The sequence below is a fragment of the Nomascus leucogenys genome, chromosome 16 (assembly GCF_006542625.1).
Source record: "Nomascus leucogenys isolate Asia chromosome 16, Asia_NLE_v1, whole genome shotgun sequence".
Classification (NCBI taxonomy): Eukaryota; Metazoa; Chordata; class Mammalia; order Primates; family Hylobatidae; genus Nomascus; species Nomascus leucogenys.
The window spans coordinates 28,016,898-28,042,646 of NC_044396.1; the positions used below are offsets into that span (position 1 = coordinate 28,016,898).

The 25,749-nt window shown below is 38.6% G+C and overlaps 1 protein-coding gene across 2 annotated transcripts in view; it reads right to left on the reverse strand.

Annotated features, from left to right (window-relative positions):
- The window catches only part of STMN2 (stathmin 2), a 55,691-nt gene extending 33,058 nt beyond the window's left edge, over positions 1-22,633 (reverse strand). Inside the window, exons 1-2 of one of the 2 annotated variants that reach the window (XM_030794890.1) lie at positions 12,519-12,523; positions 1,901-1,904 (exon numbers count right to left, since the gene is read on the reverse strand). In XM_030794890.1, coding sequence (XP_030650750.1) covers positions 1,901-1,904 — 4 coding nt within the window. In that variant the 5' untranslated portion in view covers positions 12,519-12,523. Of the gene's footprint in view, positions 1-1,900; positions 1,905-12,518; positions 12,524-22,256 lie in introns of those variants that run through there. The other variant, XM_012496088.2, reaches the window with a different exon arrangement.
- Between the last annotated feature and the right edge of the window lie 3,116 nt (positions 22,634-25,749).

Here is a 25,749-nt window from a genome sequence, read left to right on the forward strand (position 1 = left end):
TGACCCCACATTGCATGACTCTACCCAGTGACAGCCATTGCAGAGATTCTCATTGATGAGTTGCTTGCATTCTAAGGAGATCCTTAAAAGCCAGCTGCAACCACAGTCCAAGCAAATCCTGATTCCTTCCCTGCAGCAAAGGTACACTCTCCTGTGAAGAAGGGTTTCCTCCTAACGTGGTACAGTTGCCCAAACTCCCCAGATGGCATTGCTGGAAAGGTATGTCATCAGGAAACAAGCTTAAGACACAAATGAATAAAGCACAGCAGGTTATGTACCTGGCTAAGGGAAATAGTGCAAAGAGAAAAAAAAAGGGAAGAGACTTAATGAAAGAAGAACTGATAGGAAACAGTAACTGAATTCGGAGCCGCTGAACACTTTGAAAGGTGGGATTAACTCATGAAAGACTCTTCTTAGAAAGATTTTTTTCCAGCTTGTGTGGGAACAATCATTAATGTGAATTTTAACACTTATCATTTTGTTGTTATTTAATTTGGAATTGATAGTGCAGTATCATAAAAATTTCTTCTGTTTATTCATCCTAGGCAAAATTTTATTTGATGCTTTAGTTTTGGCTAATGCTATGTGTAAAAGAAGTAGTGATATGTATTAGACTTCCTGATCACATATAAAAGATAGTAAAGAATGTTCTGGAAATGTCATTAATATACTACTTTGGGAGAAAATGTGTCATAATCCCTGAAAGGAATACTTGTTTGTGTCCCTACACACTGGTGTTCTTAATGACCATAAAGAAAAAGTCATTCGCGGGACCAGATGTTTGACCATGGCCTTGTGTTCAGGACGGCTCTGCTGATGAGGCCCAGGATCTGTTAGCACACTCCCTTTCCACTTTTCCTTTCTCTTGTTTTCCCTGCAATCACATTAGTCTAGCGGGAGGTTTTCTTGGCAAGTCCTAAATACTCAATTTAAATGCAACCTAATTTTTTTCCTTTTGAAATGTGCCTGGGGATAAAGTAAAGGATAAAATCAGATGCTATAGAATGCAGGATTGATGCCTCTTGCCCTTGATTTTACAGCAATTTGATTTGCACAGTTTCTGATAGACAGAAAGGACAAAAGCACTTTATTTGAAGCTTACCAGTTTATATATACATGGCAGAAAGCACCTCTTTCCTTAAGAAAATAACCCCTGTCATTTCCAGGCAGTGGTGTCTTTAAACTGGGTAGAGTGGGGCACTAGCTACGGACCCCGCAGTCTTCAGAGCTGGTGCCAGGATTTAAAAGGACAGCAGTTAATGGGAGAAATAGGGTTCTCTGCTAATGGGTTCTAAAAAACCTGAGTCTTGCACCCGCAATTGTTAAACACTGCTCCTCTCCTAATTCTGTTCTTCCTTTTCTCTTTCTCCCATTACCTAAGTCTTAACATAGACAGAAATCAGCTACCTTGCAGTTCATTTTTGGTTCCTTTTTTTTCATAAGGAAATAGCATTTCCTTTTTAATTTCAGAAATTAAGCCCCTGATGATAATTTTAACTCAATTCTGATCATATTGTGTGTTTGGAAGTTTGCTTACTCTGGGGCACTATAACTCAAGGTCAGATAATTTTTTTAAAAGTCAGATATGTAATCCCATTTAAAAATCCTTTTGGGAGGTCCATCCCTGTGATCTTCTTCAAAGACAAAATAGACCAAAATGATTTCATTTTGAACACTTCTTACATACTATATCAGCTCAAATTTGGAGCATAAAATATTTTGGTTGATGAATATGTAATTAATGATGTAACTTTAAAAAGAAAAAGAAATAACTCAGATTTTTAAATACCCTTTTTAACATCAGAAGATCACTGACATGAGGTAATATTCTAGATATTTCTGCTGTGATGATGTAATGCTAATTGCTTTAGAATAAAATTAGCTTCAGTCCACATTCTACCCATCTCTCTTTACAAAAATTATCGTTTTCTAAGCCAGGGAGGTTTTGAAAGATTAATATTTTGACCAACCAAAGCATTATAGTTTTTCTATGGGAATAGATATCAAATCAAATGAAGGGACATTTAAGAAGGTCAAAGCAGTACAACCCATCACTGGGTTATACAGGAACATATGAGGCTCTTAAATTTCAATTTGATGTATTCTTAGCACCAGTGATAGTGACAAGGAAAAGAAACTAGATGACATGAATCAGTCCTTGTGATCAAAACTGTAATAGAAGCAGTAAATTGTTGTAACCTGGTACCTCACCTTACTCTGGATTCCAGTTAAAGCTCCTGCTGTGTTTAATGAGAGTTCCACTACATCATGCAGGCTCTTGTCCTTTTTTTCTTTCCCTGATGAAAGAAATTCTTACAGTCCTTGACAGAGACCGAATGACACTGTGGTTTAGAGGAGTAATGAAAGCGCTTTATTCTGTTTATGTGTCAAGATTTTTATCACCAAGTCTAATTCTGAGTATTGAGGGGTTTCTTCCCCCCTTAAGCCCCTAAATACTAGCAGGTAGTAAAACCTAAAATGATAGCTAGATTGGTTGGGACTTAAATGAGACAAAGCCAGGGTAAAAAATGGAGAGTCTATTCATCTGGTTAAGGACAGTTCTCATGTAAGAATGACTATGCTTTTCCCTTCCTGCAATCTTCTAAGCTGGGATGCTCCTGAGCAGCAATTTGAGGCTGCCATGACATTGTCTGAATTGTTTCTCCAAATGGCTCAATGTAGCACCCAAGTGATTTAAATTTCACCCTATTACTTTTTAATTCTTGGCTGAAGAGTAGAAAATATTTTGGATCCATTTTTAATTAGCAAAACTCACTTCCTATGCAGAATGATTATCGCATTTGTGGGGCCAATGTCCAGAGTCACAAATGTTTTGGTCACCAGTGATAAGGATGCCAGCTTCATTGTTCACTTTGTTGTAATATGTGGCTTTTCTCCAGAAAATAAACCTTGACTTCTATCTCACATAGGTTTTTGAATTTAGCCTATGAGTTTGTATATAAGACTACATAAGGGTGGATAGCCTATTATGCTCTCAGTGAAAGCAGAAACTTTCAGAAATAAAAAGTGCGAGACTTTTATCACACTGCAAAATAAAAAAAAAATTCAGATGACTTTATTTCAGTTCATGGGCCAGTTGACTTTTCTGTTTGAATTAGCCAGAAGTTTGGAGACTGAGACTACAGATTTAATGAACTCAAAGGGAGTCCTAGAGCTATCACCGTCGGATGGGGTTGACTGTCTTTAGATAATGGAATATCTAATTTATATAGAACAATGGGAAGACACAGAGTCAGATTAAACAGCAGCAATTTGTACCACAAACCTATTAGTTATATCATGATTTAATTCCTCTATCAATCTAACGAATTAAAAGTTCAGAGCATATTTCTTGAAGAGTTTGCATAAAAACCTCTACTTCTGTAGGCTGGTATGAAGTTTCAATGGATTTGAAGAGCTCCATATTGCTGTTTTAGATCTGAGTATGTCTTATAAAATTCACTTTATCTATAATAGTTATTAACATCAACTGTGAAACAAATATTTTAACTTGGTGTTACTGCCAAGTAATATTTATCAATGTTCCACCAAAAAGAATTCTTTTCTGGGTAGTGTACAAATTGTACTTAAGGCAGTCTCCCTAAATGTTGTCTTAGGAAATGAATGATATCTAAATAATTAATGGAAGATGACTATTTCAGGCAAAGGCCACAGAAGCTGCATGTAGGAGCCAAAACCTTGCTTCCCTCCATAATCCTAAAAAGAATATCCACGTGTCCTTCAACGAAATTTTGTAAAATGCGCAGTGTGTAGCATTTTCTCAACAGTGTCCTCAAAGTTGCATTTTTCAAACCCCATTCATTAGAGTTTTATTTTAGCCACTCATTCACAACACTGTGCATTGTTTTGCACAGTTTGCAGCATTAGTTTGGCTTATGTAAATGGTGCAGTGAACAAAAACTGAACAGTTAGGAGTTTCCACTTGAATGACAAGCCCCATGACTTTGCTAGTCATACTTAAGTAATATGTCTTATGGTCACTTTGTGTCAAAGAGAATAGAATAAATATATTCTATTTTATATTTATAAAATGTTATATTTTATACTTGTAAAATATAAAATATACTATATATAAATAGAAAATAATACTGTCAAGGTTTATAACTGCCTGATGTTGCAGTGATTTTATTTTGGAGTATCTCTGGCAGTATGTGGGAATAACAGAGCCTGTGAGGTGAGTGTGAAGCATTGTACTATTGTTCCACAATGTAATTATCTTCAGCATCCATCTTAGAGGCAGCTAAATAGGGTGAAAGAAATCTTTTGGGTTAACCTAGATATGACATTGAAAATTGCTTTTTTGTTTTGAAACTCAAATGTTACTTCCTCAAGCTTTGCGTGTAGACTCATTTCCTGAAATAGATTTTATCACATCATAGCCTTGAACTTTAATTAGTATAATTTTCTGCAAACAACCTAAAGCAATATACAAGCAAGTAAGTAATCCTCCTAAAGCCATCCAGTTTATGTCACAAACAGGGTCAAAATATAAAAGACAACTTACTCTAGGATAAATTTTCCATTTTTTCTATTTTTTTCCTGGATATTTTGAAATAAAAGCTCCTCTGAGAAGTGGTTATTTTCTCCTGAATATACAGTTCTCAAAGGAAGACATATTAATGTCCAGCAGTTATATGAAAAAAGTCACAAGATCACTAACCATCAGGGAAAACAAATCAAAACCACAATGAGATATCATCTCACACGTGTTGAAATGTCTGTTCTCAAAAGGACAGGAGATTGGTTAGCCAGAATGTGGAGAAAAGGAATCCTTGTGCACTGCTGGTGGAATGTAAATTCCTAGAACCATTATGGAAAGCAGTATGGAGGCTCCTCAAAAAATTAAAAACAGAACTACTAGGCCAGGCGTGGTGGCTCACACCTGTAATCGCAGCACTTTGGGAGTCTGAGGTGGACGGATCACTTGAAGTCGGGAGTTTGAGACATGGTGAAACCCTGTCTCTACTAAAAATACAAAAATTAGCTGGGCGTGGTGGTGTGTGCCTGTAATCCCAGCTACTCAGAAGGCTGAGGCAGGAAAATTGCTTGAACCCAGGAGGCAGAGATTGCAGTGAGCCTAGATGGCACCACTACACTCCGGCCTGGGCGACAGAGCAAGGCTCTATCTCCAAAAAAAAAAAAAAAAAATTAAATAAATTAATAAAAATAAAAAAATAAAACTGCTAGATGATCCAGCAGTCCCACTACTGGGTATATATCCCATAAAAGTGGCATCAGTATGTCAAAAAGATATCTGCACTCTTACGTTCACTGCATCATTATTCATATGACCCAAGATATGGAATCAATATGACTATCCATCAACAGATGAATTAATAAAGAAAATGTGCTACATACACACAATGGAATACTATTCAGCCTTAAGAAGGAAATTCTGTCATTTGTGACAACATGGACGAGCCTGAAGGACATTATGTCAAGTGAAATAAGCCAGGAACAGAAAGACAAATACTGCATGATCTCACTAAAAAAGTAGAACTCATAGAAGCAGAGAGGAGAAGGGTGGTTTCCAGGGGCTAGGGTGGAGGTGGGAGAATGGAGAGATATTGGTCAAGGATACAAAGTCTTAGTTAGATAGAATGAATAATTTCTTTGTATTTCATAATAAGTATATATATGATAGGCATAAAATATATATGATGTGACAAATGCTTCATAAAGAAATTAATGTCTTGAATTTCAAATTGTTTAACTATCAGGGCAATTTCTACTCCTCCACATGCTACATGCAAGGTCTATTTTTGGCTTCAAATATTCTTTTTCTACTGTTAGAATAAGTGATGCATAAACTATAAGCTTTTTGGATGCCATCTGGAACTCCCTTTGAATTCTTGATACTCATTCTTAAGACATGAGAAGGACTACATGTTGCTATGACTGGCTGAGTCAGATTGGAATAACCTGTGCATTTTATCTGTCACGGAAAATACCATATGACTTGGTCATAAACATACCCAATAAAAAAGTTAAGGCAAAAATAGAATCAAGTGTTTGATGTGCATAGATAAATATGACTTGGAATTTGGCATGATAAATTGCTGATAAACAAAACTCACAACTTGGGAATACATTATAAATGAAGGCACAACGTTGGCTCCCCTTTATGTCCTATTTTCTCTTGTTTATTCAGCCTAAATATTACTTATAAAAAAAGGGGGATTCATGGTTTTAAAAATTGCTCATATCTTCAAAAATTTTACAAAATAGTAATAGGAAGGGCCAGACAGAGGATATATAGATTAGAATGTGGTGACAATTCCTAAATGTCTCCAGTAGTTGTGGCCTTGAGGTTCATTAAGACTGGGTTTGTATCTTCCTAAAAACAGAAGTGAAGCAAACTTAATGGTTTCCCTCACAAGGGCCTTGGAGTTTCTTTCTTTCTTTCCTTCCTTCCTTCCTTCCTTCCTTCCTTCCTTCCTTCCTTCCTTCCTTCCTTCTCTCTCTCTCTCTCTCTCTCTCTCTCTCTTTCTTTCTTTCTTTCTTTCTTTCTTTCTTTCTTTCTTTCTTTCTTTCTTTCTTTCTTTCGTGTTTTTCAAGGACAAGGTTATTTTCCAGGTTTGTTTCACAGACCTTAGCCCTTACTTCTCTATGGCTTTGTTTGCTGCTAATCATTTCTTTGCAACTATACTTAAGTTTCCTGAGGGCAAGGGAAGGCATCTCCTTTAACACTTGTTGTATTTTCCCTCGTACATAGGAGTGTGTGTCGCAGTTAGCAGGTGTTCCATAAATGCATATCCATTGGTCGCTAAGCAGGGAGGGGCTGTCCCTCAGCTGCAAATGGTAGCTGCTGAATCTTCCAGTGGCCCAGTTGGCTTCCCCATGAAGAACAAATTAGGGTAGAGGTTAAGAGCCAAGATGTTGGAGCCAGATTGAGGTCAACTCTTCTCTCCACTAAATTCCTTTATATTATGCTACTGACTGGTATTTCTGTGCATTTTGAAGTGCAAGAATAATTCTTCTCTTCCTTGGCCCTTACCACATAGCTTTAGCTACAGTGATAGTTTGAAAATGGAACTACTGGTGGTACCACTCTAATTTCTTGGCGTAGAGGCAAAATTTAAGAAAGACTTCTCATTTCTATCCTTCAAAAGGCAAACTTCACAATAGCAGATATCAACCTTCTCTATGTAAGGAGAAAGAGAAGGCAGGTGAATGTCTCCTTTGTATTCATTTATATGTTCTCTCCCTTATTTTAGCTCCAATGCTAGTGAGTGAATGTTCACTACCCCAGGGTAAGGGCAAGAATATGATAGAAACTGAAGATTCGAGCTCTAGGTCAGGAACTATTCAACCTTAGATAATTTATTCAACCTTCTGAACATGAGTTTATTTATGCACAAAATGGGGATAGGGTGTTGTTGTAAGGATTAAGTTAGGTAATGTATTGAGAAACTGAAGTGCTGTGCAAGACATTGCTAATAAGCATTAATTTCTCCAAATTGATCTTTATTTTATGGATTTTTTTTTTTGAGTCAGAGTTTTTTGCTCTTGTTGCCAAGGCTGGAGTGCAGTGGCATGATCTTGGCTCACTGCAACCTCCACCTCCTGGGTTCAAGCTATTCTCCCTGCCTCACCCTCCCAAGTAACTGGGATTACAGGCGGCAACCATCACACACAGCTAATTTTTGTATTTTTAGTAGAGACAGGGTTTCACCATGTTGTGGCTGGTCTTGAACTCCTGAACTCAGGTGATCCACCCGCCTCGGCCTCCCAAAGTGCTGGGATTACAGGCGTTAGCCACTGTGCCTGGCCTGATCTTTATTCTTTGGGTGACCTTTTGAAGTTTTAAGGGGCTTTGCTATAGCCAAGTGTTGTGGAGCCTTATTTCTTATAATTCTCCCTGCTTCTCTTACTTACTTTGTCATAATAATCAAATCACCAAACACAATTAGAGCTCTTACTATGTCTAAGAAGACTGTGTGTACGGTGGTTAATGAAGTCAACTTGGGTCAGACTGATTTGTTTCAAATCCTGGTGCTACCATTTTTGTTGGCTGTGTGTGACTTTACCTCCTTTCCTTTCTCACCTGTAAAAATGAGGATGATAATCCTCCTATAAGATACTTGGCACAATCACAGTACTTGACCCAGTAAGTACCCAATACATGTTGGCCAATATTGCAGCAATCTGAAGAAAGGGAAAGTAAGTGAAACAAGTTTCTAGCCTAAAAGAAGTCATCAATATAGTTGGGTATAAGAGAAAAGAAAAGTCTATAGTGCAAAAAATAAAAAATAGTTCAAAATGAGGAAAAAAGTCTATAGTGTAAAAAATAAAAAAATAGTTCAAAATGAGGAATCCAGAGTGCAGTAGAAAGAGCATTAGAATTGAAACTCGGCTCTTCCCTGGCCAACATTTGTGATCAGGAGCAAGTCACTCAACTTTCCATGGCTTCTTTCCTGTCAAGCAGGAATAATGAGACATGTCTCAAAGTGCTATAAAAATCAAATAGGAAAAAGTGCATGGGACATGTGACTTGCAGCTGGCTCAAGCAGAGCAGGTGAATGATAAATAACAAGGGATATGATAACAAATATTGCTATAAGATGGTATGTGGCTATCGTCAAATTCATTGTTAGATAGTAAACTAGTGAAAGTTCACAAGAAGGAAAGATCAAGGAAAGCTGGATTCAAGGTTGACTTGGAAAGCCTGCTATTATTTGTTTTGTGGAGAGCATGATCTTTCTGAGCAGCAAATTTGAGAAATTCTCCTTGACTTCTTAGCTGGCTATCCTCACCGTATGTATTCATAGTTCACTTCTAAAATTTATCCAAAGGGATGAAATGTATAGTTTTCTGGATAGAATAATTTCATCACTCTTTGCTATTTGTAGGAGTGACATCTTCTTTTTGCAATGAGTTTAAGTAGACAGGTTTTTATTCTTTTCAGCTATGCAAGCTGGACACAAAGTCCAGTATTCTTTTCAAGTGACTTTTTTCCTTATTTCTTTCTTTCTTTTTTTTTTTTTTTTTTGAGACGGAGTCTAGCTCTGTCGCCCAGGCTGGAGTGCAGTGGCACAATCTCGGCTCACTGCAAGCTCTGCCTCCCGGATTCACGCCATTCTCCTGCCTCAGTCTCCCAAGTAGCTAGGACTACAGGCACCCACCACCACGCCCGGCTAATTTTTTGTATTTTTAGTAGAGACAAGGTTTCACCGTGTTAGCCAGGATGGTCTAGATCTCCTGACCTCGTGATCTGCCCGCCTTGGCCTCCCAAAGTGCTGGGATTACAGGCGTGAGCCACTGTGCCCGGCCTCCTTATTTCTTGTCTTGGGTAAGTTGTAATATAGCTTGCCACAATCCATAACCAATACACATTGTAACTGCGTACACTGTCTTAAAAAAATTCATTCTCAGAAAAATTTCAACAAATGGAATCTGATTCTTTCAAAGCTGCTTAGTTCAATATTTCTTCAATGTTGTTCCTGAAATTAGAAAAACTTTTCATCCTAAATACTGAATTTCATTTACCTTATTTGTTCTACCACAAAACCTTTTTTTAAAAAAATCATCAACCAAGTCAGAAGACACAAAACCTTTTTTAAAAAAATCATCAACCAAATCAGTTCAGAAGACATGCATGTCTTTTATTTCCACCTTTATGCTTTGGCTGTGCATTCCAGAACCTCATTAGAATTTTTTTTTTTTTTAAATAAGTAAGCTGAACTCTCCTGCTTAGTGCAATATATTATGACCTTGTGGGAGTTTAAATTGTAATGGTGCTTTCATATAAAGCTCCTTCTTTGTCACTATTCCATTTTTATGAGAGGAGAAGCATATTTTATTACCTGTATTTTATGGCTTATAAATGTGAAAAAATATTGAGCATTTTTATATGCAGATTATCATCAACAGTATCTAATATGAAAAAGAACTGTAGTATACTTGTAAATATAAGCACATATTTCTCTTAATATGTCTGCAGCTATGTCATAAATATAATTCCTAGTTTATGTACCACACATTTACATGATTTGATATTTAGGAGGCAAAACAAAATGCTTAAAATGCTTTGGTATTGGTAGTTATCCTCCCTTAAACCTTTGTACTCAGTTGCTAGATGAATACTAATTTGATTTCACAAGATATCTTTGTTGCTCTAGTAATTACATTTTACTGATACCTTATAGATTTTAAAAATAGCAATAACAGATTATTGATTGGTACCTGAAACACTATTGATTGTAAAGGCGTTGCTTTCCTGAGTGGCTGAGAGAATAGTGCTAAACTCTAAGTATCCATATCCTTTTCGTCACCGTACTCATCTAAGATATATTCTGTTTGTATTATTTGTCTCTAGTGTCTTTGTCATGCTTATCCACTAATGTGTGGAGAAGAGGAAGGCTAAACTGATCCAGATAAGAAAGTAACTGGAGGTTCCCTGAAAGAAAAGATCTAGCTGAAGGAAGGGTGTTTAAGTGGAAGCAGGAGAGCAGGAGGGTGCCAGGCAGGGAGAAGACTGGGAGGTGGCGATGAGATATTGTGCACGGTCAAGTGATATGGGGTGGGAGTGAAACTGATGGATTGATGTTAAGAAGGAACCAGAGGTTCTGTGTGTGTGTGTATGCATGCATGCGTGTACGTGTGTGTGTGTGATATAATTCTTGTTCCTACATTCAAAAGACCTCAGTGTAGATTTTTATATTTTAATATTTCTAAAGTCATCTTTTATTTCTACTGAATGATGAAACTTCCTGGGTAAGCAAGAAGGCTCAGTTTTATTGAAAGTATATATGTATTTGAAGTAGGGTAAGATATAAAATATGATAGGGAAACATGAAATGAGAAATATATGCAAGAGAAATATACTTTTATTTTAATTATCCATCTTGCTTATTTTGCTGTGACCTAGATAAAATGCTTAACTATTAAATTCTGGCATTATGTAGAATGGATTTTTTCCTTGGAGATATACTATATTGGCTGCTGTCTCATAAATATGATACCAACTCTCCCTCTACCACAAAGAATTATTAAGCAGTAATCATTTCCTCAATTCCAAGTAATTTCTAGTAGATTTGTAATACATGTAGAAATTAACAAAGTATAAGAATTGAGATGTTCACTTTAAATTTTTATTATTTTTATTTAGTATTTTCATCATTTACCTAGGGAATCAGGGAAGGAGATTAATATTTTCGATTACCAAATGCTCAACAATCAATTGCTTACTTAACAACCATGTGATTTAGCTATTGTTTTCCCATTTCATAACTGAGAAAATTGTAATATATAAATGATTAATAAATTTGCTTAAGAATTCTCAGATAATGAGTAGTGAAGCATGGTTCAAAACCATGTCCACTGGATACCCACACCTACCTCTAATCCACTAGAGCTCTCTCTTACCTGTAACAGGAACAGTTGCTGCCCTAAGGACTTTTGGGGGGAACTTGTGGTACTGCTTTTTAATTTTCATAGGATTTTACATTCATTTGAGTTCTAAGACATGCTGATTATTTTTAATTGCACAGAGCTTTACACTTCTGTTTTAACTTTTGAAGGCAGCTTTAAACTAAGCCTTAACACATTTGGACATGGGCTGCTTTGTCTAAGCAGAGTTTGTTCCATCTCAGGAGGGTGGACTCAGAGGGTAGAGTGTCAAGGTGGTGCCAAGAAAGGGGTAGACATGGACCAGAAGCAAAGTAAGTACTGAGTTTTATCTCTGGCTTATCAGCCCTCTCATATTTTCAGTGTCTACTTGCTGGGGACATCCCTGCTTCCAGAGATTCTCTAAGCTTGGTGGCTGCCATCTTGGGCCACCACTTACCATCCTTCCCTTAAAGCAGATTGAGTTGGGGAAAAGTTGGATGTGGATTGACTGTAATAAAATGTTGGATGAGTTAATTGCTTCTTCTGAGCCAACATTCATGTAAGAAGAAGAAGGCTCTTCTTTGGGAGGAAGAAGGGCTGGCCAGGTGGGTTCTAATCACAAGAACTGCAAAACGTCTGATGCTGTTGTCAGAGGGACTCAATTAACATTTTACTTCAGTTTTCATTACTTAGAAAGTATTTTTCAAAAAGCAAATGACTCAGTTTTTGATTGTGCTCCTTGTTCCCTCTTTACTCATTCTAAATGCATTTACATGGGTATTTTATTATATCTAATGACAATTTAAAAACTCAACTTCTGGCATTTATATAGTACTTGACAGACACTAATCACTTTCATGTTTGTTTCCTTGAGTCTGAAACAGACCCTCTGATATGGACAAGGCAGTTCACATGGCTATTTTACAGATGCTGAATTAGAGGAACAAAGAGGAAAATTGACCTGACCAAGGTGAGTCAGCAAGAGTAAAGACTGAAACTCAGAATCCCTTCTGGGCTCTTCCTTCCATGCAGCACCAGCGGCACTGGTGGAGAAGGGCAGAGCTGATGGGGACTTAGACTCTGACCTCTTGACACCTTGTTGCAGAGCTCCACAGAGGTAACTCACATGCTGTCCTGGCCTGCTGCTTGGGGACCCTACAGGTCACTGCTGTTTTAGGTTTACTCTAAGTGTGGTTCTGAATCAGCCTCATCAGCACCACCTGGGAGCTTGTTAGAAATGCAAATCCATGGGACCTGCTTCAGACCCATAGAGTGAGAACCTCTGGGGGTGGAGGCTAGCTCCTCCAACACTGCTGATTCTCAGTAAAATTTGGGAAGCATTTTAATTAAAGAATTCTCTGGCCAGATTGGTTGATGGACTCATTAAATATTTAATTTTTTCAGCCTTTTGGTGGATCTTAGTACTTCCTAGTTGATGTTACTAGTATATCATTATGTACTATCTTGTAATATTGTAGGGCAGTTTAATAAAATTGTTAAGATGGTGAAATTGTGAGATGGTGACTTCCATTTATAGTTATAAATTACCATTATTACTATTGAACTTTTTGACATGTACAGGATCTTTTTTTCTGCAAAAGACTAAATCCACCAAGGGTGAGGAATATTTTTATTTTTGTTCTCATAATACCTAGCACAGGCTTCAGAACAAAGTTGGTGCTCCAATCTATTTTACTTTAGTTAGTGACACTGACTATCAATGACTTTAAACTGAAGACAAATATGCCTAGTGTATGGCTTTTCTCACTGTGCATGTTTTATTACAGGACAGTGGAGGGAGTGCTAAACCTTATTTTGCGTGAATGTGTATATATGTATGAAATAGGCACATACATGATATATAACATATTTATATATTACATATATTTTATAATAGGTAAATAATATACACAACTTTATTATATGTAATACATATATTATATGTTATTTTATATATATATAATATATATTAGATCTGGGTTCCGAGTCTGCCTCTGAGGCTTGCCACTGAATAAGTTATTTGAGCTTAAATTTACCAATCTTTAAATAAGACAACTTGTATACTATGCCCATCTCAGAGGGATTATATGAAGATTAAAAAGGATGAAGCAGGTGCATGTTTTCTAAAAATGACAAGGTCCCATATAGATAGATCATGTGATTTAATTTTTCTTTTGAACATTTTTTAGTCTTCTATGCTTGCCTGCTCCTTTTTAAAAACTATATAAGAAAAAATCATCAGAAATAAAATAAAAAGATAATTTTTAAAGTGACAAGAGTGCAGGATCATGTAATATGTCATCAAAAGACTAGAACAACTTTGGTAATTTTTCATGTGTTTGAATAATTATTATGAGAAGGGTGCTAATTGGAATTTCTCAGATAAACCTGTAAGACTTAAATAATAACAATAGATATTTTTATTGGAAATAAAAAGTAACTCTGCAGTAATAAAAATAATTATGTTCTGAAGCAGAGTTCCCAGGGAGACTGCAATAAGTCCATCCTAAAAGTGCCTGAGATGATTGATGTTCTTCCCCTGAGAGTCTGGAAATGATAACAGTACCATCTTGATGGGATTTTCTGGTCTCAGTTTTGTAACAGTCAATATATTCTAAGTTGGAGTTGTTTCATGTGAGTTAGGTTGCTCCTCACTAGGAAGCCCAAACTGGAAAACTATTATTATAATAGGGTTTACTGTGAGCAGCTTTGTTAATGGAAGTTAAACTTTATGGCTGCATTTCATAAGGAAAAAAAACTTCCAAAGACAGAGTAGAATGCTAATAAAAATTTAATTTACACTTTAACATGCTGTCTTGTAAAAGTATTTGTGGGACTAGGTTTAGATAAATTTCACTCAATTATCTTTATCCTGATATAAAGACATACAACTAAAAGATGGACAGATTTATTATCCTGATGATCTATCGTTATATTGGGTACTTGTACTAATGGATAATGTACAAACTCCAACATCCAAAATACAATTATTCCAGAAGAATAACTGCTAAATGGGCACTCTTGCACGCGTTGCTTTACAATCTTTGTAAAAAAAAATTCAGTCCCAGGCAATATTGTTGCCCTATAAAAATAAATTATTTTAAATGTGCTCTATGAGAACTGTAATTATCTATTCCTTGCCATAAAATAAATTTTGAAACCTATAATTTTCCAGAGTATTAAATATTTTACTCTGGAGGTCAACAAGTGAGAAAAAGCTTAAAATATTTTTGTTATGGTTTTATAGTATAATATGTGGCTCCTTCTCTAAGTACAATTCCTAAAGAAGCTGTATTTCCAGATGACTAGCAAAATGATTGCTGAAATGCATTAACCTTTACATTCATATAAAAGTGTTTTGTGAGAACAAATGTACACAAATGTTATCTTTAATCATGACTAATAAAAATGGATATTATAAACACAAGCTTTACTACTGCAAATGTCTCCTTGACAAAAGACAGGGCCTGATTCCTTTATTAAAAGATAATTAAAAATGTTTCACAAGGGATTCAGAACCTTCCTACAGTTCTCTTCTGCCTGCCTGCCTGCTTTGATGGTAATAATATGAAGAGAATCTTGAAATAACATCTAATAGTTATATTAAATGTGAATGTGTAAATTTATTTTATTCAACAAAATGTTAAAACTAAATCTCTCTGGCCTATGGAAGTAGTTAAGGAGGCATTTTGAAATGTGCTAACCATGATGGGACTGAGGAGATTAAGTCAACGTTATTTCTGGAACTGGTCGTCAGAGTGTGTTCACGCCAGAAATCGATGCTGTGCTGAGCCTGCAGAATGCCATGTGTCTCATACGTTACAACCCACACGGCCTCATAGCTCTCTTTCTCCCAAAGCCTAAATCATGGCAATTATTTGAATAAGCCCCAGGTAAGCTATTAAAACTAGGCATCAATTTGGAAGTGTTTTCTCTTCAAGGTGAGTCTGTGATCAGAAAGGAGAAGACCATCTCAGGTCTGTTTAAATAAAATGGTGATATCACAGGTGTGACCTCTGCAGTGGGAGCTCACCTCTAACATGGAACAGATATGAGACTAGCAGGAATTGGTGAAACATGGATTCCAAAGCCAGATGGCCTGGGCCCAAATTCTGGATCTGACTAACTGTGTGATCTTGAGTAAGATACTTCAACTTTCTGTGCCTCAGTTTCCATATCTGTAATAGAACCTACTTCTTAGGATTATTAGGTGATTAACACAGTTAATATGTGGAAAGTTCTTAGAACAATGCCTTGCATGTTGTATGTGCTATACAAGGGTTAAATCAATCAATAAAAGTTACTTCCCATAGAGAATCTGGAATTTATGAATACACCAGAAAAACTGTTGAAAGAAAGCACATTTGCGGGAAAATGTTTGAGTAAAGAAATAGTTAGGAAGACTTGTTGGCTCAAGGCCCTCAAGTTTAGATTTTTGTCATCTCCAAATGAGGTTATACAGATAGCCCCAACTGACTGCCAGAATTAAACATTTAAAACATGAATTACTTTTGTAATGCTGTCTTAGTGTGTCTTCCTTTCCTTCAATGTACAAGAAATTGCAAAAATGGAAAGTTACCCAGCTTCTGAGAGACGCTGAAATGAACTGTTAACAACAACTGAATGGCTAACTTTGAGACTTAGTCCAACTTTGTGTTAACAGTATATTCTGCAAACCCTGAAGCTAGTTTTATTTGGAATCATGTTTTTAGTGCCCTATTTGGGAAATGCTATATTTTTAATTTGAGATATTTCATGTATTGTATCATTTTTGCAGCATAACATTTCCAGAAAGGTGGTAATGGCTGCATGGTCAGCCAGTCACTGCATGGGAGACCTGAGTATGTCTTTGATGCTATTCCTTGAAGATCCTCTTTTTGATCTGCAGGTTGACTTCCTTAGAAAGTTAGAATTGAATAGTGAAGATCCTTTATTGACTTAGATAAGCAGAAGAAAACACTCTTTTCAAATATACAGTCAAACTCAATAAATTCTTAAGAATTTTCTCACATGGTATTCAGGAAGAAATACTCTTAGAATAATTTCGTAAATAATAAATATAAGATATATTGAGACAGCAATCTTTTGTTTTAATTTCTTCAGTATTGCTATTCATAAATAATAGTAAGCTTGCATTATTGATTTATCATCCTTGTTAACTGTGCCACAAGCCGCATTCACATTCATTTCTTCTTAGGCAGACTCTCTCTCTTTCTCTCTCTCTCGCACACACACACACATGCTCACACAGAGAGCCAAATTCTTATTTTCTACCTTTCTCTCGAAGGTCTTCTGCCGAGTCCTGCAATATGAATATAATTTAAAAAATCCAATTAAGAGAGAGTGATGGGGCAGAACACATAATTCCCAGAGTAATAAAATCCCTAGGTATATGAGTTCAGAAGTAAAATATTTTGTAAAGATTACCATGGATTTAAAAATGTTAAGACATAATACCAGAGCTTACTAGGAGGGATACCTGTATATTACAAGTTAATATCCCTAAAACTGATGTGTTTAGTGGTCAGAATCAGCATCATCTGGGAGCTTGTTCGGAAGACAGAATGTCTGCCTCAAGCCAGATGTATTGAATCAGAATTTGCATTTTAATGAAAATCAAAGGTAATTCATATGCAAATCAAGGTTTGAGGAACACAGTAATATGACACTATTAAATATTTTATAGATGGATTAGAATTACATAAAATGTAATAGAAAAATAATTCTATCAATGCATACATTTAAAAAATCCACTTTTGATGATACCCAAAATTAGTTTATGCTTATATATTTCTTCTTACTTCATTAAAATTAACATCGATTTTCTAATAAACAGAAAACCACTACAAGGAGATGCTCAATAATTGTTGAAATCTGATAAAATTAGATTGAAATCACATTGGATTAGATTTAAAAAGGTATCTTTAAATGGAAAAGAAAGACAGACTTAGAAGATGGGAAAAATAATAGCAGTCAGTTTTTGGTACACCTCCTCAGTATCACATACCTGCCTGTTTTACTCGCTAACCTGCATATTCTCTGCAGGTGGAGATTCTGATATTCAGATGTGCCCTGAACAGGGGGCACATTTCAAATCGATGAAGAAGTAAACAATGATTTTCTTTAATTTATTCCTTTATTTTTAAGCATTAAAATATTCGGCTGCTAAATAATTTTGCTATTACTACTGACATTTTTCTACTATTTATCCACTACAAAAATCTCAGAAGTAACATAAATGGTATTATAGTAACAGTGTAATAAAACTGAGAAGTAAAACCATCAGGGAATAATTAACCAGGGCGTGTATCTACTTTCAGATTATGACCACTCATTTCATCCTGTCTCCTTGAAAATTGTACAAGCTCTGTTCATCCACTAGGGTAAAGCATGGCATCAGCTTATTGAATAAACACTCGAATGTTCCTGGTAAAAGAAAAGATTTTATTAAACAGTTAATATTTGGAACTAGGATTACATCAATCATCTGCTTTTTTAGAGAACACGATTGCCCTCTAGTGTGGTGAAAAGTTAATGCAGACACCGAGGTTTTCCAATGGACAGAACCAGTCTAGGTTCTGAAAACATCTGGGCCACTGGCTAATTCAGTATTTTCTATTTTAATGAAAAAATTATAGCATTTTTCATATAAGGTCACAGTTCTTGTGACAACAGGATAATATGTGTTTTTCTTCCCACGACCAAAAAAGAAACTGGTGTGAGCTGGGGTTCGCTATCAGCAGCTCCCGGTGGCCACGCCCAGGCCTAGGTTTGTGCTGTGAGCTTCCTCCTGCTCGGAGGCCAGCTTTTTTCAGCCACCTGTGAGCAATGAGCTACCAAGGAAGCCTGAGCATATGATCAGTCACACTCAGTTGAAGTAAAAAATAATGGTGATTGATAAATACGGAATTTTCCTAAAGATGGTCTGAATTTATCAATGACAAAGTCTTCCATTCAATATGTAATCGATTCATCCTCCACTTCATTGTTAGTTGTACAGATTTAACTTCAAAATTCTGTTTGATAGCTACTGCTAGGTATTCACAGAACTAAGTAACTATTTGATCTTAAATTATAGGGAATAAAACTATTTTATTATATGAATCAGCCTTATGGCACTCTGAAAGGACATTTCCTGAATCTGAGGAAAATGTAGCCTCTTGCAGCATTTTTTAGTCACTGAGAATGAGCTATTTGATGGAAGTCATATTGTGCCAAATGATCAAATGCTTATTCCACCGTCTATCCATTAGTAATTTGAAAAATAAAAACCCAAAGTAATTAAAACTACTTTCAATGCAACAAATAAAAGTTTGCTAAAAATATTAACGAGGTAATAGCTGTAACAATAAAAACACTCATTTCTCTTTTAGAATAGAATAATTTACTACAAATCTGTAAGTCACATTATTGTAAAAAACCACTGTGAATTTTGACTAAAGTTCTAGGTTTTAATAGCACAAATGTCCAATCTTAATTATCATTTTAAAATATACTTTCTCTCAGAGAATTTTAACGTGCATAGACAAACACCACCAGGTCTATTAATTTATACTATCACTCTAGCTACCTGCGACGTGTTACACTGGGTCAGAGAGTGTTTATTGCAGGCTCAGCTTACTCACCTGGTATAAACTAAATACATGAGATTAATTGATAAACTACTGCCATTTCTTTCAGTTTTATCCTGAAATCCTGACCAAATCCTCAACTTTTCATTTCTAGTTACTTACATATCCATTCAGAAGCTGCCCACTTCATTAGAAAAGATAATGGGGAATATTATATGCACCTCTTACAATCATGCTGAATACCTAATTGTTTAATAAATCAGGAAAAAAGCACTCGCCCTGATAATTAATTATCTTTGAAATTGGAATTAATTTCAAAATCTATTATTTTAATACTGCAGAAGTAGTGTTCTTTTCATGATTTGCAAATGAGGTTAAATTATGGCCAGAAAGGATCTTTGCGTTTGTCATATTTGGGGTGAGATTTTTATTTGGATGGCGGCTACCATTTCACGATCCATGTATCTGTGTAGGATTGAGGCTGTATCAAGAATCAGCAGTTGGAAGGACAGTTTCGGGGGAAAAAAGTTAAAATTTTGTGCATAAACTATGTTTATATATTTATAGATATAACCTTATGTTGAAGATCATCTCAATTATATATGTGTATTCTCACCCATTGCAGCCACAAACAATTCTCTGCAGAGAATTTTCCAGCAATCGTTGGCACACAAACCCTGCTCTTAGCAAGCACCTGCACATGTATCTTAGCCACATGAACATATATAATCCTGGCAGGAAGCAAAAATATATTTGCTTTATATCTTAAAATGAACGACTGGAGACAAATTTTCCTTTTTGTGGGGGAAAGGGATGAGGGCAATTAGGAGGAAGCAAAGTGAACGCAACAAGGGTTAATCCTTAACCAAGAGCAATCCACGTCCCTTTTGAGTAAATGAGAACAAATAAGGCTACTGAATCATTAAATAATAACAACGATTTGAAATGATAATAATACTGATGATGATGAGTTTGCAGCCGCTAGCCTGCAGCGGAAACCTTTCTGAGGGGTGCAGAAAGCGAGGCGAGATCGCCCCCACCACCCATTCTCAGAACCTTTCTGGACGTGCGAGTGAACTGCGAATTGTGGAAAGCGGGGGTAGCTCAGGACACTGCGCAGAAACCGGTCTCCCCGGCTGCACCGCGGGGGCGAGCGCCCAGCTCCGGGGAGGGGAGCGCAGGGCGCGGCGCGGGGCTCTGCAGGGCTGGCTGCGCTCCACGCACCCAATCGCCACGTGCGCCCCCACCCGGCCAGCGGCAGGCGGCTCTGGGCCTCAGCTGGGAGGGGTGGGGCCGAGCCGCGCCCCGCTGGAGGAGCGAGGGTCTCCCTTAGAGAAGCCCCTCGCGGGGTCTCCATTCTGGAAAATCATAGAGAACAGAGGTTGGGCGGGGGGCTTGGGCTGGGGGAAAAAAAGCCCCGAGCTCCGCGGACCGTGGGTGGGCGAGAAGAGAGAGCCCTCCCTGAATCCCCGGGAAGGGGGTCACCTCTGCGGTCTCGCGCCCGGGCTGGGTGGGGCCGCGCCTTTGTGTGGCCGGGAGGGGCTCGAGCCAGCTTTTCTGCAGAGCCACCCGCTTGGCTGGGAGGGGCTCGGTGCTGGGGCTGAGAGCCACGCCGGGGGTCTGCGCACATCAAGGGGTGCTCGGGCCGGTGTGGACTGCGGGACTGAAAAAAGAGGTTCCAGGACTGCATACAGCTCAACTGCCCCTCCCATATTCCTCTTCCCCGCCAGTCTCGGAGCCTGAGGTCTCCCCAGCTCCGCGGGGAGGGTGGGGCAGGGCGGAGCCGCGCAGATGGAGCCCTTTCGGCAGCTTTCCCTGTCTCCGCATCCTGCAACCAAGTCCCGGCGGACACGTGCTTCCAGCTGCCAGAGGACCCCAGGCCCCACCCTGCCTGTTCACCCCGGGGCCACTGATCGCCAGAACCGTGGGCACTCAAGGCACAAGACCAATTGCGGATGAAGGCCCTGAATCCAGAATCTTTTCCGGTCATCCTGTGTCTCTACTGTCTTGTCTGAGCTTATGAAATTGCCGATATTTAGCACTGTCTGACCCACAAAACGGAAATTTCGCGTGGCTCAACTTAAGACTTTGACCTCTTTTGCTTTATATACGGTTTCATGTCATCTCTATTATTATACATACACATGTCTAGGTTCTAGAAGCTTTTCCCGCAAACGAGATCAAAGGTCTTCAGAGAACCATTTATCTGTGTCTATGTCTAAACACTCTATGTAATTTGCTTCCTAAAAGAAAAATGTTAACCCACTTTTCCCATCTCTCTTAAAAGCAGAACAATGAGGCCAGCGTGGGGAGGGCGGGGTCAGTGGTCAGGTCTCTCTTGGAAGCCGCGGTGGGGAGTCGGGAGCGGGGAGCGCGGGGCGTGGCGCCGCTGTCCCCGCAGGGCTGGGCTCCTGGGTGTCACGCTGCGCTCCCCACCCGACCCCCTTTCGAATGAAGATGCAGCACCGGGCGGGGGGCGGGGCTGCGCGGTTCCGCACTGGGTGGGGCTGTCCGCATTGTGAGCCCAGCGCTGCAGGTGCCTCCCCCCGGGACCGCTGGTCCGCACACAAAGAAACCCCACCCCAGCGCCTTCGAAGCCGCTGTCCCTCCACCCCTCCCCGCCGCGCGCTTCCCCGCCCCTGCAGCTGCCCACCCGCGCCCTCCACGCCCTCCGCGACTTCCTCTCTCCTTCCCCTCCCTTGCCCTAAAACAAAGGAGCGCAGGTCCTACCCCCACCCTGTCCCCGGCCGTCTTACCTCCCTGCACCGCACCCCAGGACTAGCGGTTTCTCCGAGGAGACAATACCGTAAAATGTGCCCAGTTCTCTCCATCCCCTCCCCCCGTCTCCACCCATCTTTCAAACAGCGGGATGGGACCGCTTTGACTTTGCAATTTTCTTTTTCCTTTCTCCCACCTTCCCTTTTCCCCTTTCCTATTTTTCTTCTTAAACTAGAGAAGAAAGAAAGAAAAAAAGGTCGTTATAAAGCACTTTCCAAAATGTCCCTTAAGCCCATTTAAGGCAAACAGTTAAGGTAGCTTCCTCCCATCACGATTGAGTCCTAATTTTAAATATGGAAACAGAATAAATTCTCTACCCACAGGAGGGAAACTTACCTGCTTCTACCTTTTAAAAGAAATTCTTCGCTTTAGATTTCCATAGACCTCTTCTCTGCCCTCCCACCTCCCCCAGAACTGCCCTGTCCTTCCTGGTCCTGTGTTACCATTAACGTCTTTTTCTTTATAAAATATCTCTGAATGCTTCTAGAGCTCAAGAGAGGAGGTGAGAGGTGGGCTCCAGGTAAAGCCGACGGAGAACGAGGCGCAGTGCCTTACCCATTGCTGTTTTAGCCATTGTAGGGATGTGCAGACGCTGAGCAGTGGCGAAGGCAAAGGGTCCGGCTACAGCAGCGGAGAGAGCGAGAGAGAAGACTGAATAAGGCACTGAGTCTGCAGAGTGGGACCGTGCTAGAGAAAGAGCAAGAGGCAGGAGCCCATGAATAATTATCACTCAGAAGCTCAAGCAGATTGGCTCCCAAGGTCCCCTGACATGACTCCCGCAGAGTCAGAATCTCCAAGCATTAAATATTGATCGGCCAATGGTGCTGGAGTACAAAGTACCAGAATGCAGTTTGAAATGGAAATCAGTCCTTCCCTGGCGGCTCCCCCCATTTTGGGGGCCTGATAGTACAGTCCAAGTAGAGTGGAGCTTTAAGCCCTGAAGCTTCCTAGGAGCTAAGAACTGGGCTGTGCCTACCTGGGAGCCAGGAGGCTTGACTTTGCTCATACATGTGCCATTGCACAATTCAATGGAAAAGGATTCAGAAGCTTGAGAAGTCCTCACTATATGCAGGCTGTTGGAAAATTCTGTTTAAATACTGTGTTTTCACTTTTTCATATTTTCTTTCACCTTTGGCTTTGTCCTTGGTTCTAGTCCTTCAGGGCTACCCTATGGCTGGCTATGGAGGCAGCTCAGAGCAGACTTGCATTATTGTCCTTTATCTTTTAGCACAGCTGGACTTAGGGGTCTCTAAACTCTTGAAGGTCTCTCAGGAGAGGGAAGCATAGTGTTTTCTTCTCTTGGCACAGAGGAAGGGGCTACCTGGTTGCTTGGGAATAGGGATGGTAATTATGGTTCACCTGGGGACATGGGGGAAGAGGAAGAAAGTTTAACCTCTGGCGCCTGTGTCCTGTCCATTTGTTAACACGGCAGAAACGGGTTGGCTGGCTGGTTTGGGCATTAAGGAAACCACAGGTGAATGCCATGTTGCCCTGAAGGTGTAGGATTAAGTGGGTCAAAATTTTAGTAACCTTTCCAGGGCTCTAAGGAGAATGCTTTACATGGAAAACTTAGAAGAGATGAAAGGTGTGGTCTGGGGCATTATTTTTCTGAGATCCAGAGAGACTACATTTATGTAGGCCCAGGAAGGATGTGTTCAAGTTTCAGATTGAGCAATGTCGTATGTGAGGATCTTTGAGACTAGTTGCAGAAAGTGACTTTCATTACAAACAAGGCATTTATTCGTTCCTCCTTCTCACTTAATGGATGCCAGTCATTCATTTGTTCTCTTTCACTTGACTTAAATATGTATTGAGCATTTGCTACGTGCACAGCTCTGCAAATGGTGAGAAAAAGTTTAGGAGTTGCTGCATGAAGCTTTTAATTACTGCTAATTTAACACTTCTGTGACTTTATTGAGCCAGTCTAATTGCATGCAGAAACTGGTTTTTTTTTTTTTGTTTTTTTTGTTTTTTTTTTTGAGACAGAGTCTCGATCTGTCGCCCAGGCTGGAGTGCAGTGGCGCAATCTCGGCTCACTGCAATCTCCGCCTCCCAGGTTCATGCCATTCTCCTGCCTCAGCCTCTCCGAGTAGCTGGGACTACAGGCGCCCGCCACCACGCCCGGCTAATTAGAAAAATAGGCAAAGAATTGCTAATTCCGACATATTTGAAAGCCGAAAGAAGAGCACATTGTTGCAATCATGAACAGGTATGAAACCTTGGCAAGTTTTTAATTTCAGAAAAATGAATATATTTTTTCTTATTATTAAAATAGGCTTTTAGCAGCTTTCTGTCCAATCACTTTTCAATTTTTTTTCTATCCTCAGAAACAATACATAGTTTCAAATACATAAAACCAATTGAAAATAACAGGGCACTCTCCTTGGTGCTGAAATAAATTTCTTCACCTCCTATTAACTTGTAAGACATTTTAACCTCATGGACATTTTGCTGAATGATAGGATGCTACAGGAACTGGAACAGTTTTGACCTGCTGAATCATGGGGAAAATAAAAGATGAAGTGGAGATCAATAAAATTATTTCTTGAACGGGAAGATTAGAAATTATAGTTCCTGTCTTTGAACAGGTCTGTGACTATGACACAGCAAGAGAGCGATATGGAAGTTGGCAGGGTCTGGAAATAAATAACCATTTTCTCTCTCTATATAGGCATTTCCCACTTTAAATGTAACAGTTAATCACCTCTCACTGGAGTAGTTATCACTCATGAGGTGAAGGATCTTCAGCATGTCTGTGTGACTAATATTTTCAAAGTATTTCTCTTCTCCCCACCACACCCTTTCCCCTCAGGCTGTGTGTCATCTCTACACATTCTTCAGCTTCCTTGGAGAACAAGGGCCCTAAGTCATGGCATTAATGTCTTTAACAACTGCAGTTGGCTGCTGAATGAAATCGATTGCACTTTTGATCACTATGAGGAAAACAAAACACTCATTCTACTGCCCTAAGGGTCACCTGTGTGACTCTTTTCTATTTCCGATTTTCTTGGTGTTAGCCGCCTAACTTCAGTTATGAATGATTTTTAAATAATGTCAAACGGGGAAGAGAGTAGGTCAATATGATTTACCATAGAATAAAAAGATAGTAGGCAAAATTGTCCATCAGCTAAGAAAAACCAAATAAATTCAAAGGACTGTGCCATTATCAAATTGCTTTTTGTTTTCTTTTATCACTACAATATACTATCATGCATATTCACATGGGAAAGTAAGGGTGAAATATGAACAGAAAAATTATTTCGTATTCAATATGTTATTCACTTATTCATTTGTTCAGCTGATTTATTCAACAAATATTTATTTGATGATGTTTCAGGCTTTTGTGATGCTAGCCAAGCTTCTCGTTAATGTCTAAAAAATAGAAAGTGAAGGAAAATATAACACCCATCTCTTTAAGAAAATATTAATTTGGGGGAGTGAATATGATCTTGTGTATTGTGGATCGTGTTTTGTTGCAAAAATTTGAAAAAATAACACAAACTGGCTCTAATAATAAAAGTGCATTTGCTGTTTCGTCTAACCATATAGATAGAGTTGGCCCCAGAGGCCTGGAGGTGAGATCAGCTTTTCCTGAAGCAAATGGTTTTGATGAGAATGGGTGGACACTCAAAGAATAGGTAATACATTTGCACAGTGTAAACTAAGGACAACCAGTATCTGTTGTGCGGGGATTTGGGTAGACTGAAGGGTTATCATGTATGAACTGTCTAAGCCATCATGGATATATAGTAATTTTAAGTACTATGACTATATTTAGTGTTTCCAATAAATTTAAACCTTTGAAAGGTAGAGAATGAATAGTGTGTATCTTTATACCCTTCCTAGTGGTTGGTTTCATGATTCACGAGGTAGATGGTTAAAAACAATTTGTGAAATAATAAATAATACAATGTTGAAAATGATTCAAAATGGATGAATCCAGTGAAACCATATTGACACTTCTAACCTCCTTTGCTTAGCTTGTGTTGGGAGCAGGTATTAGGCTGTTTACCAGTGTTTATTTATTTATATCCTGCCCTATTCCCAA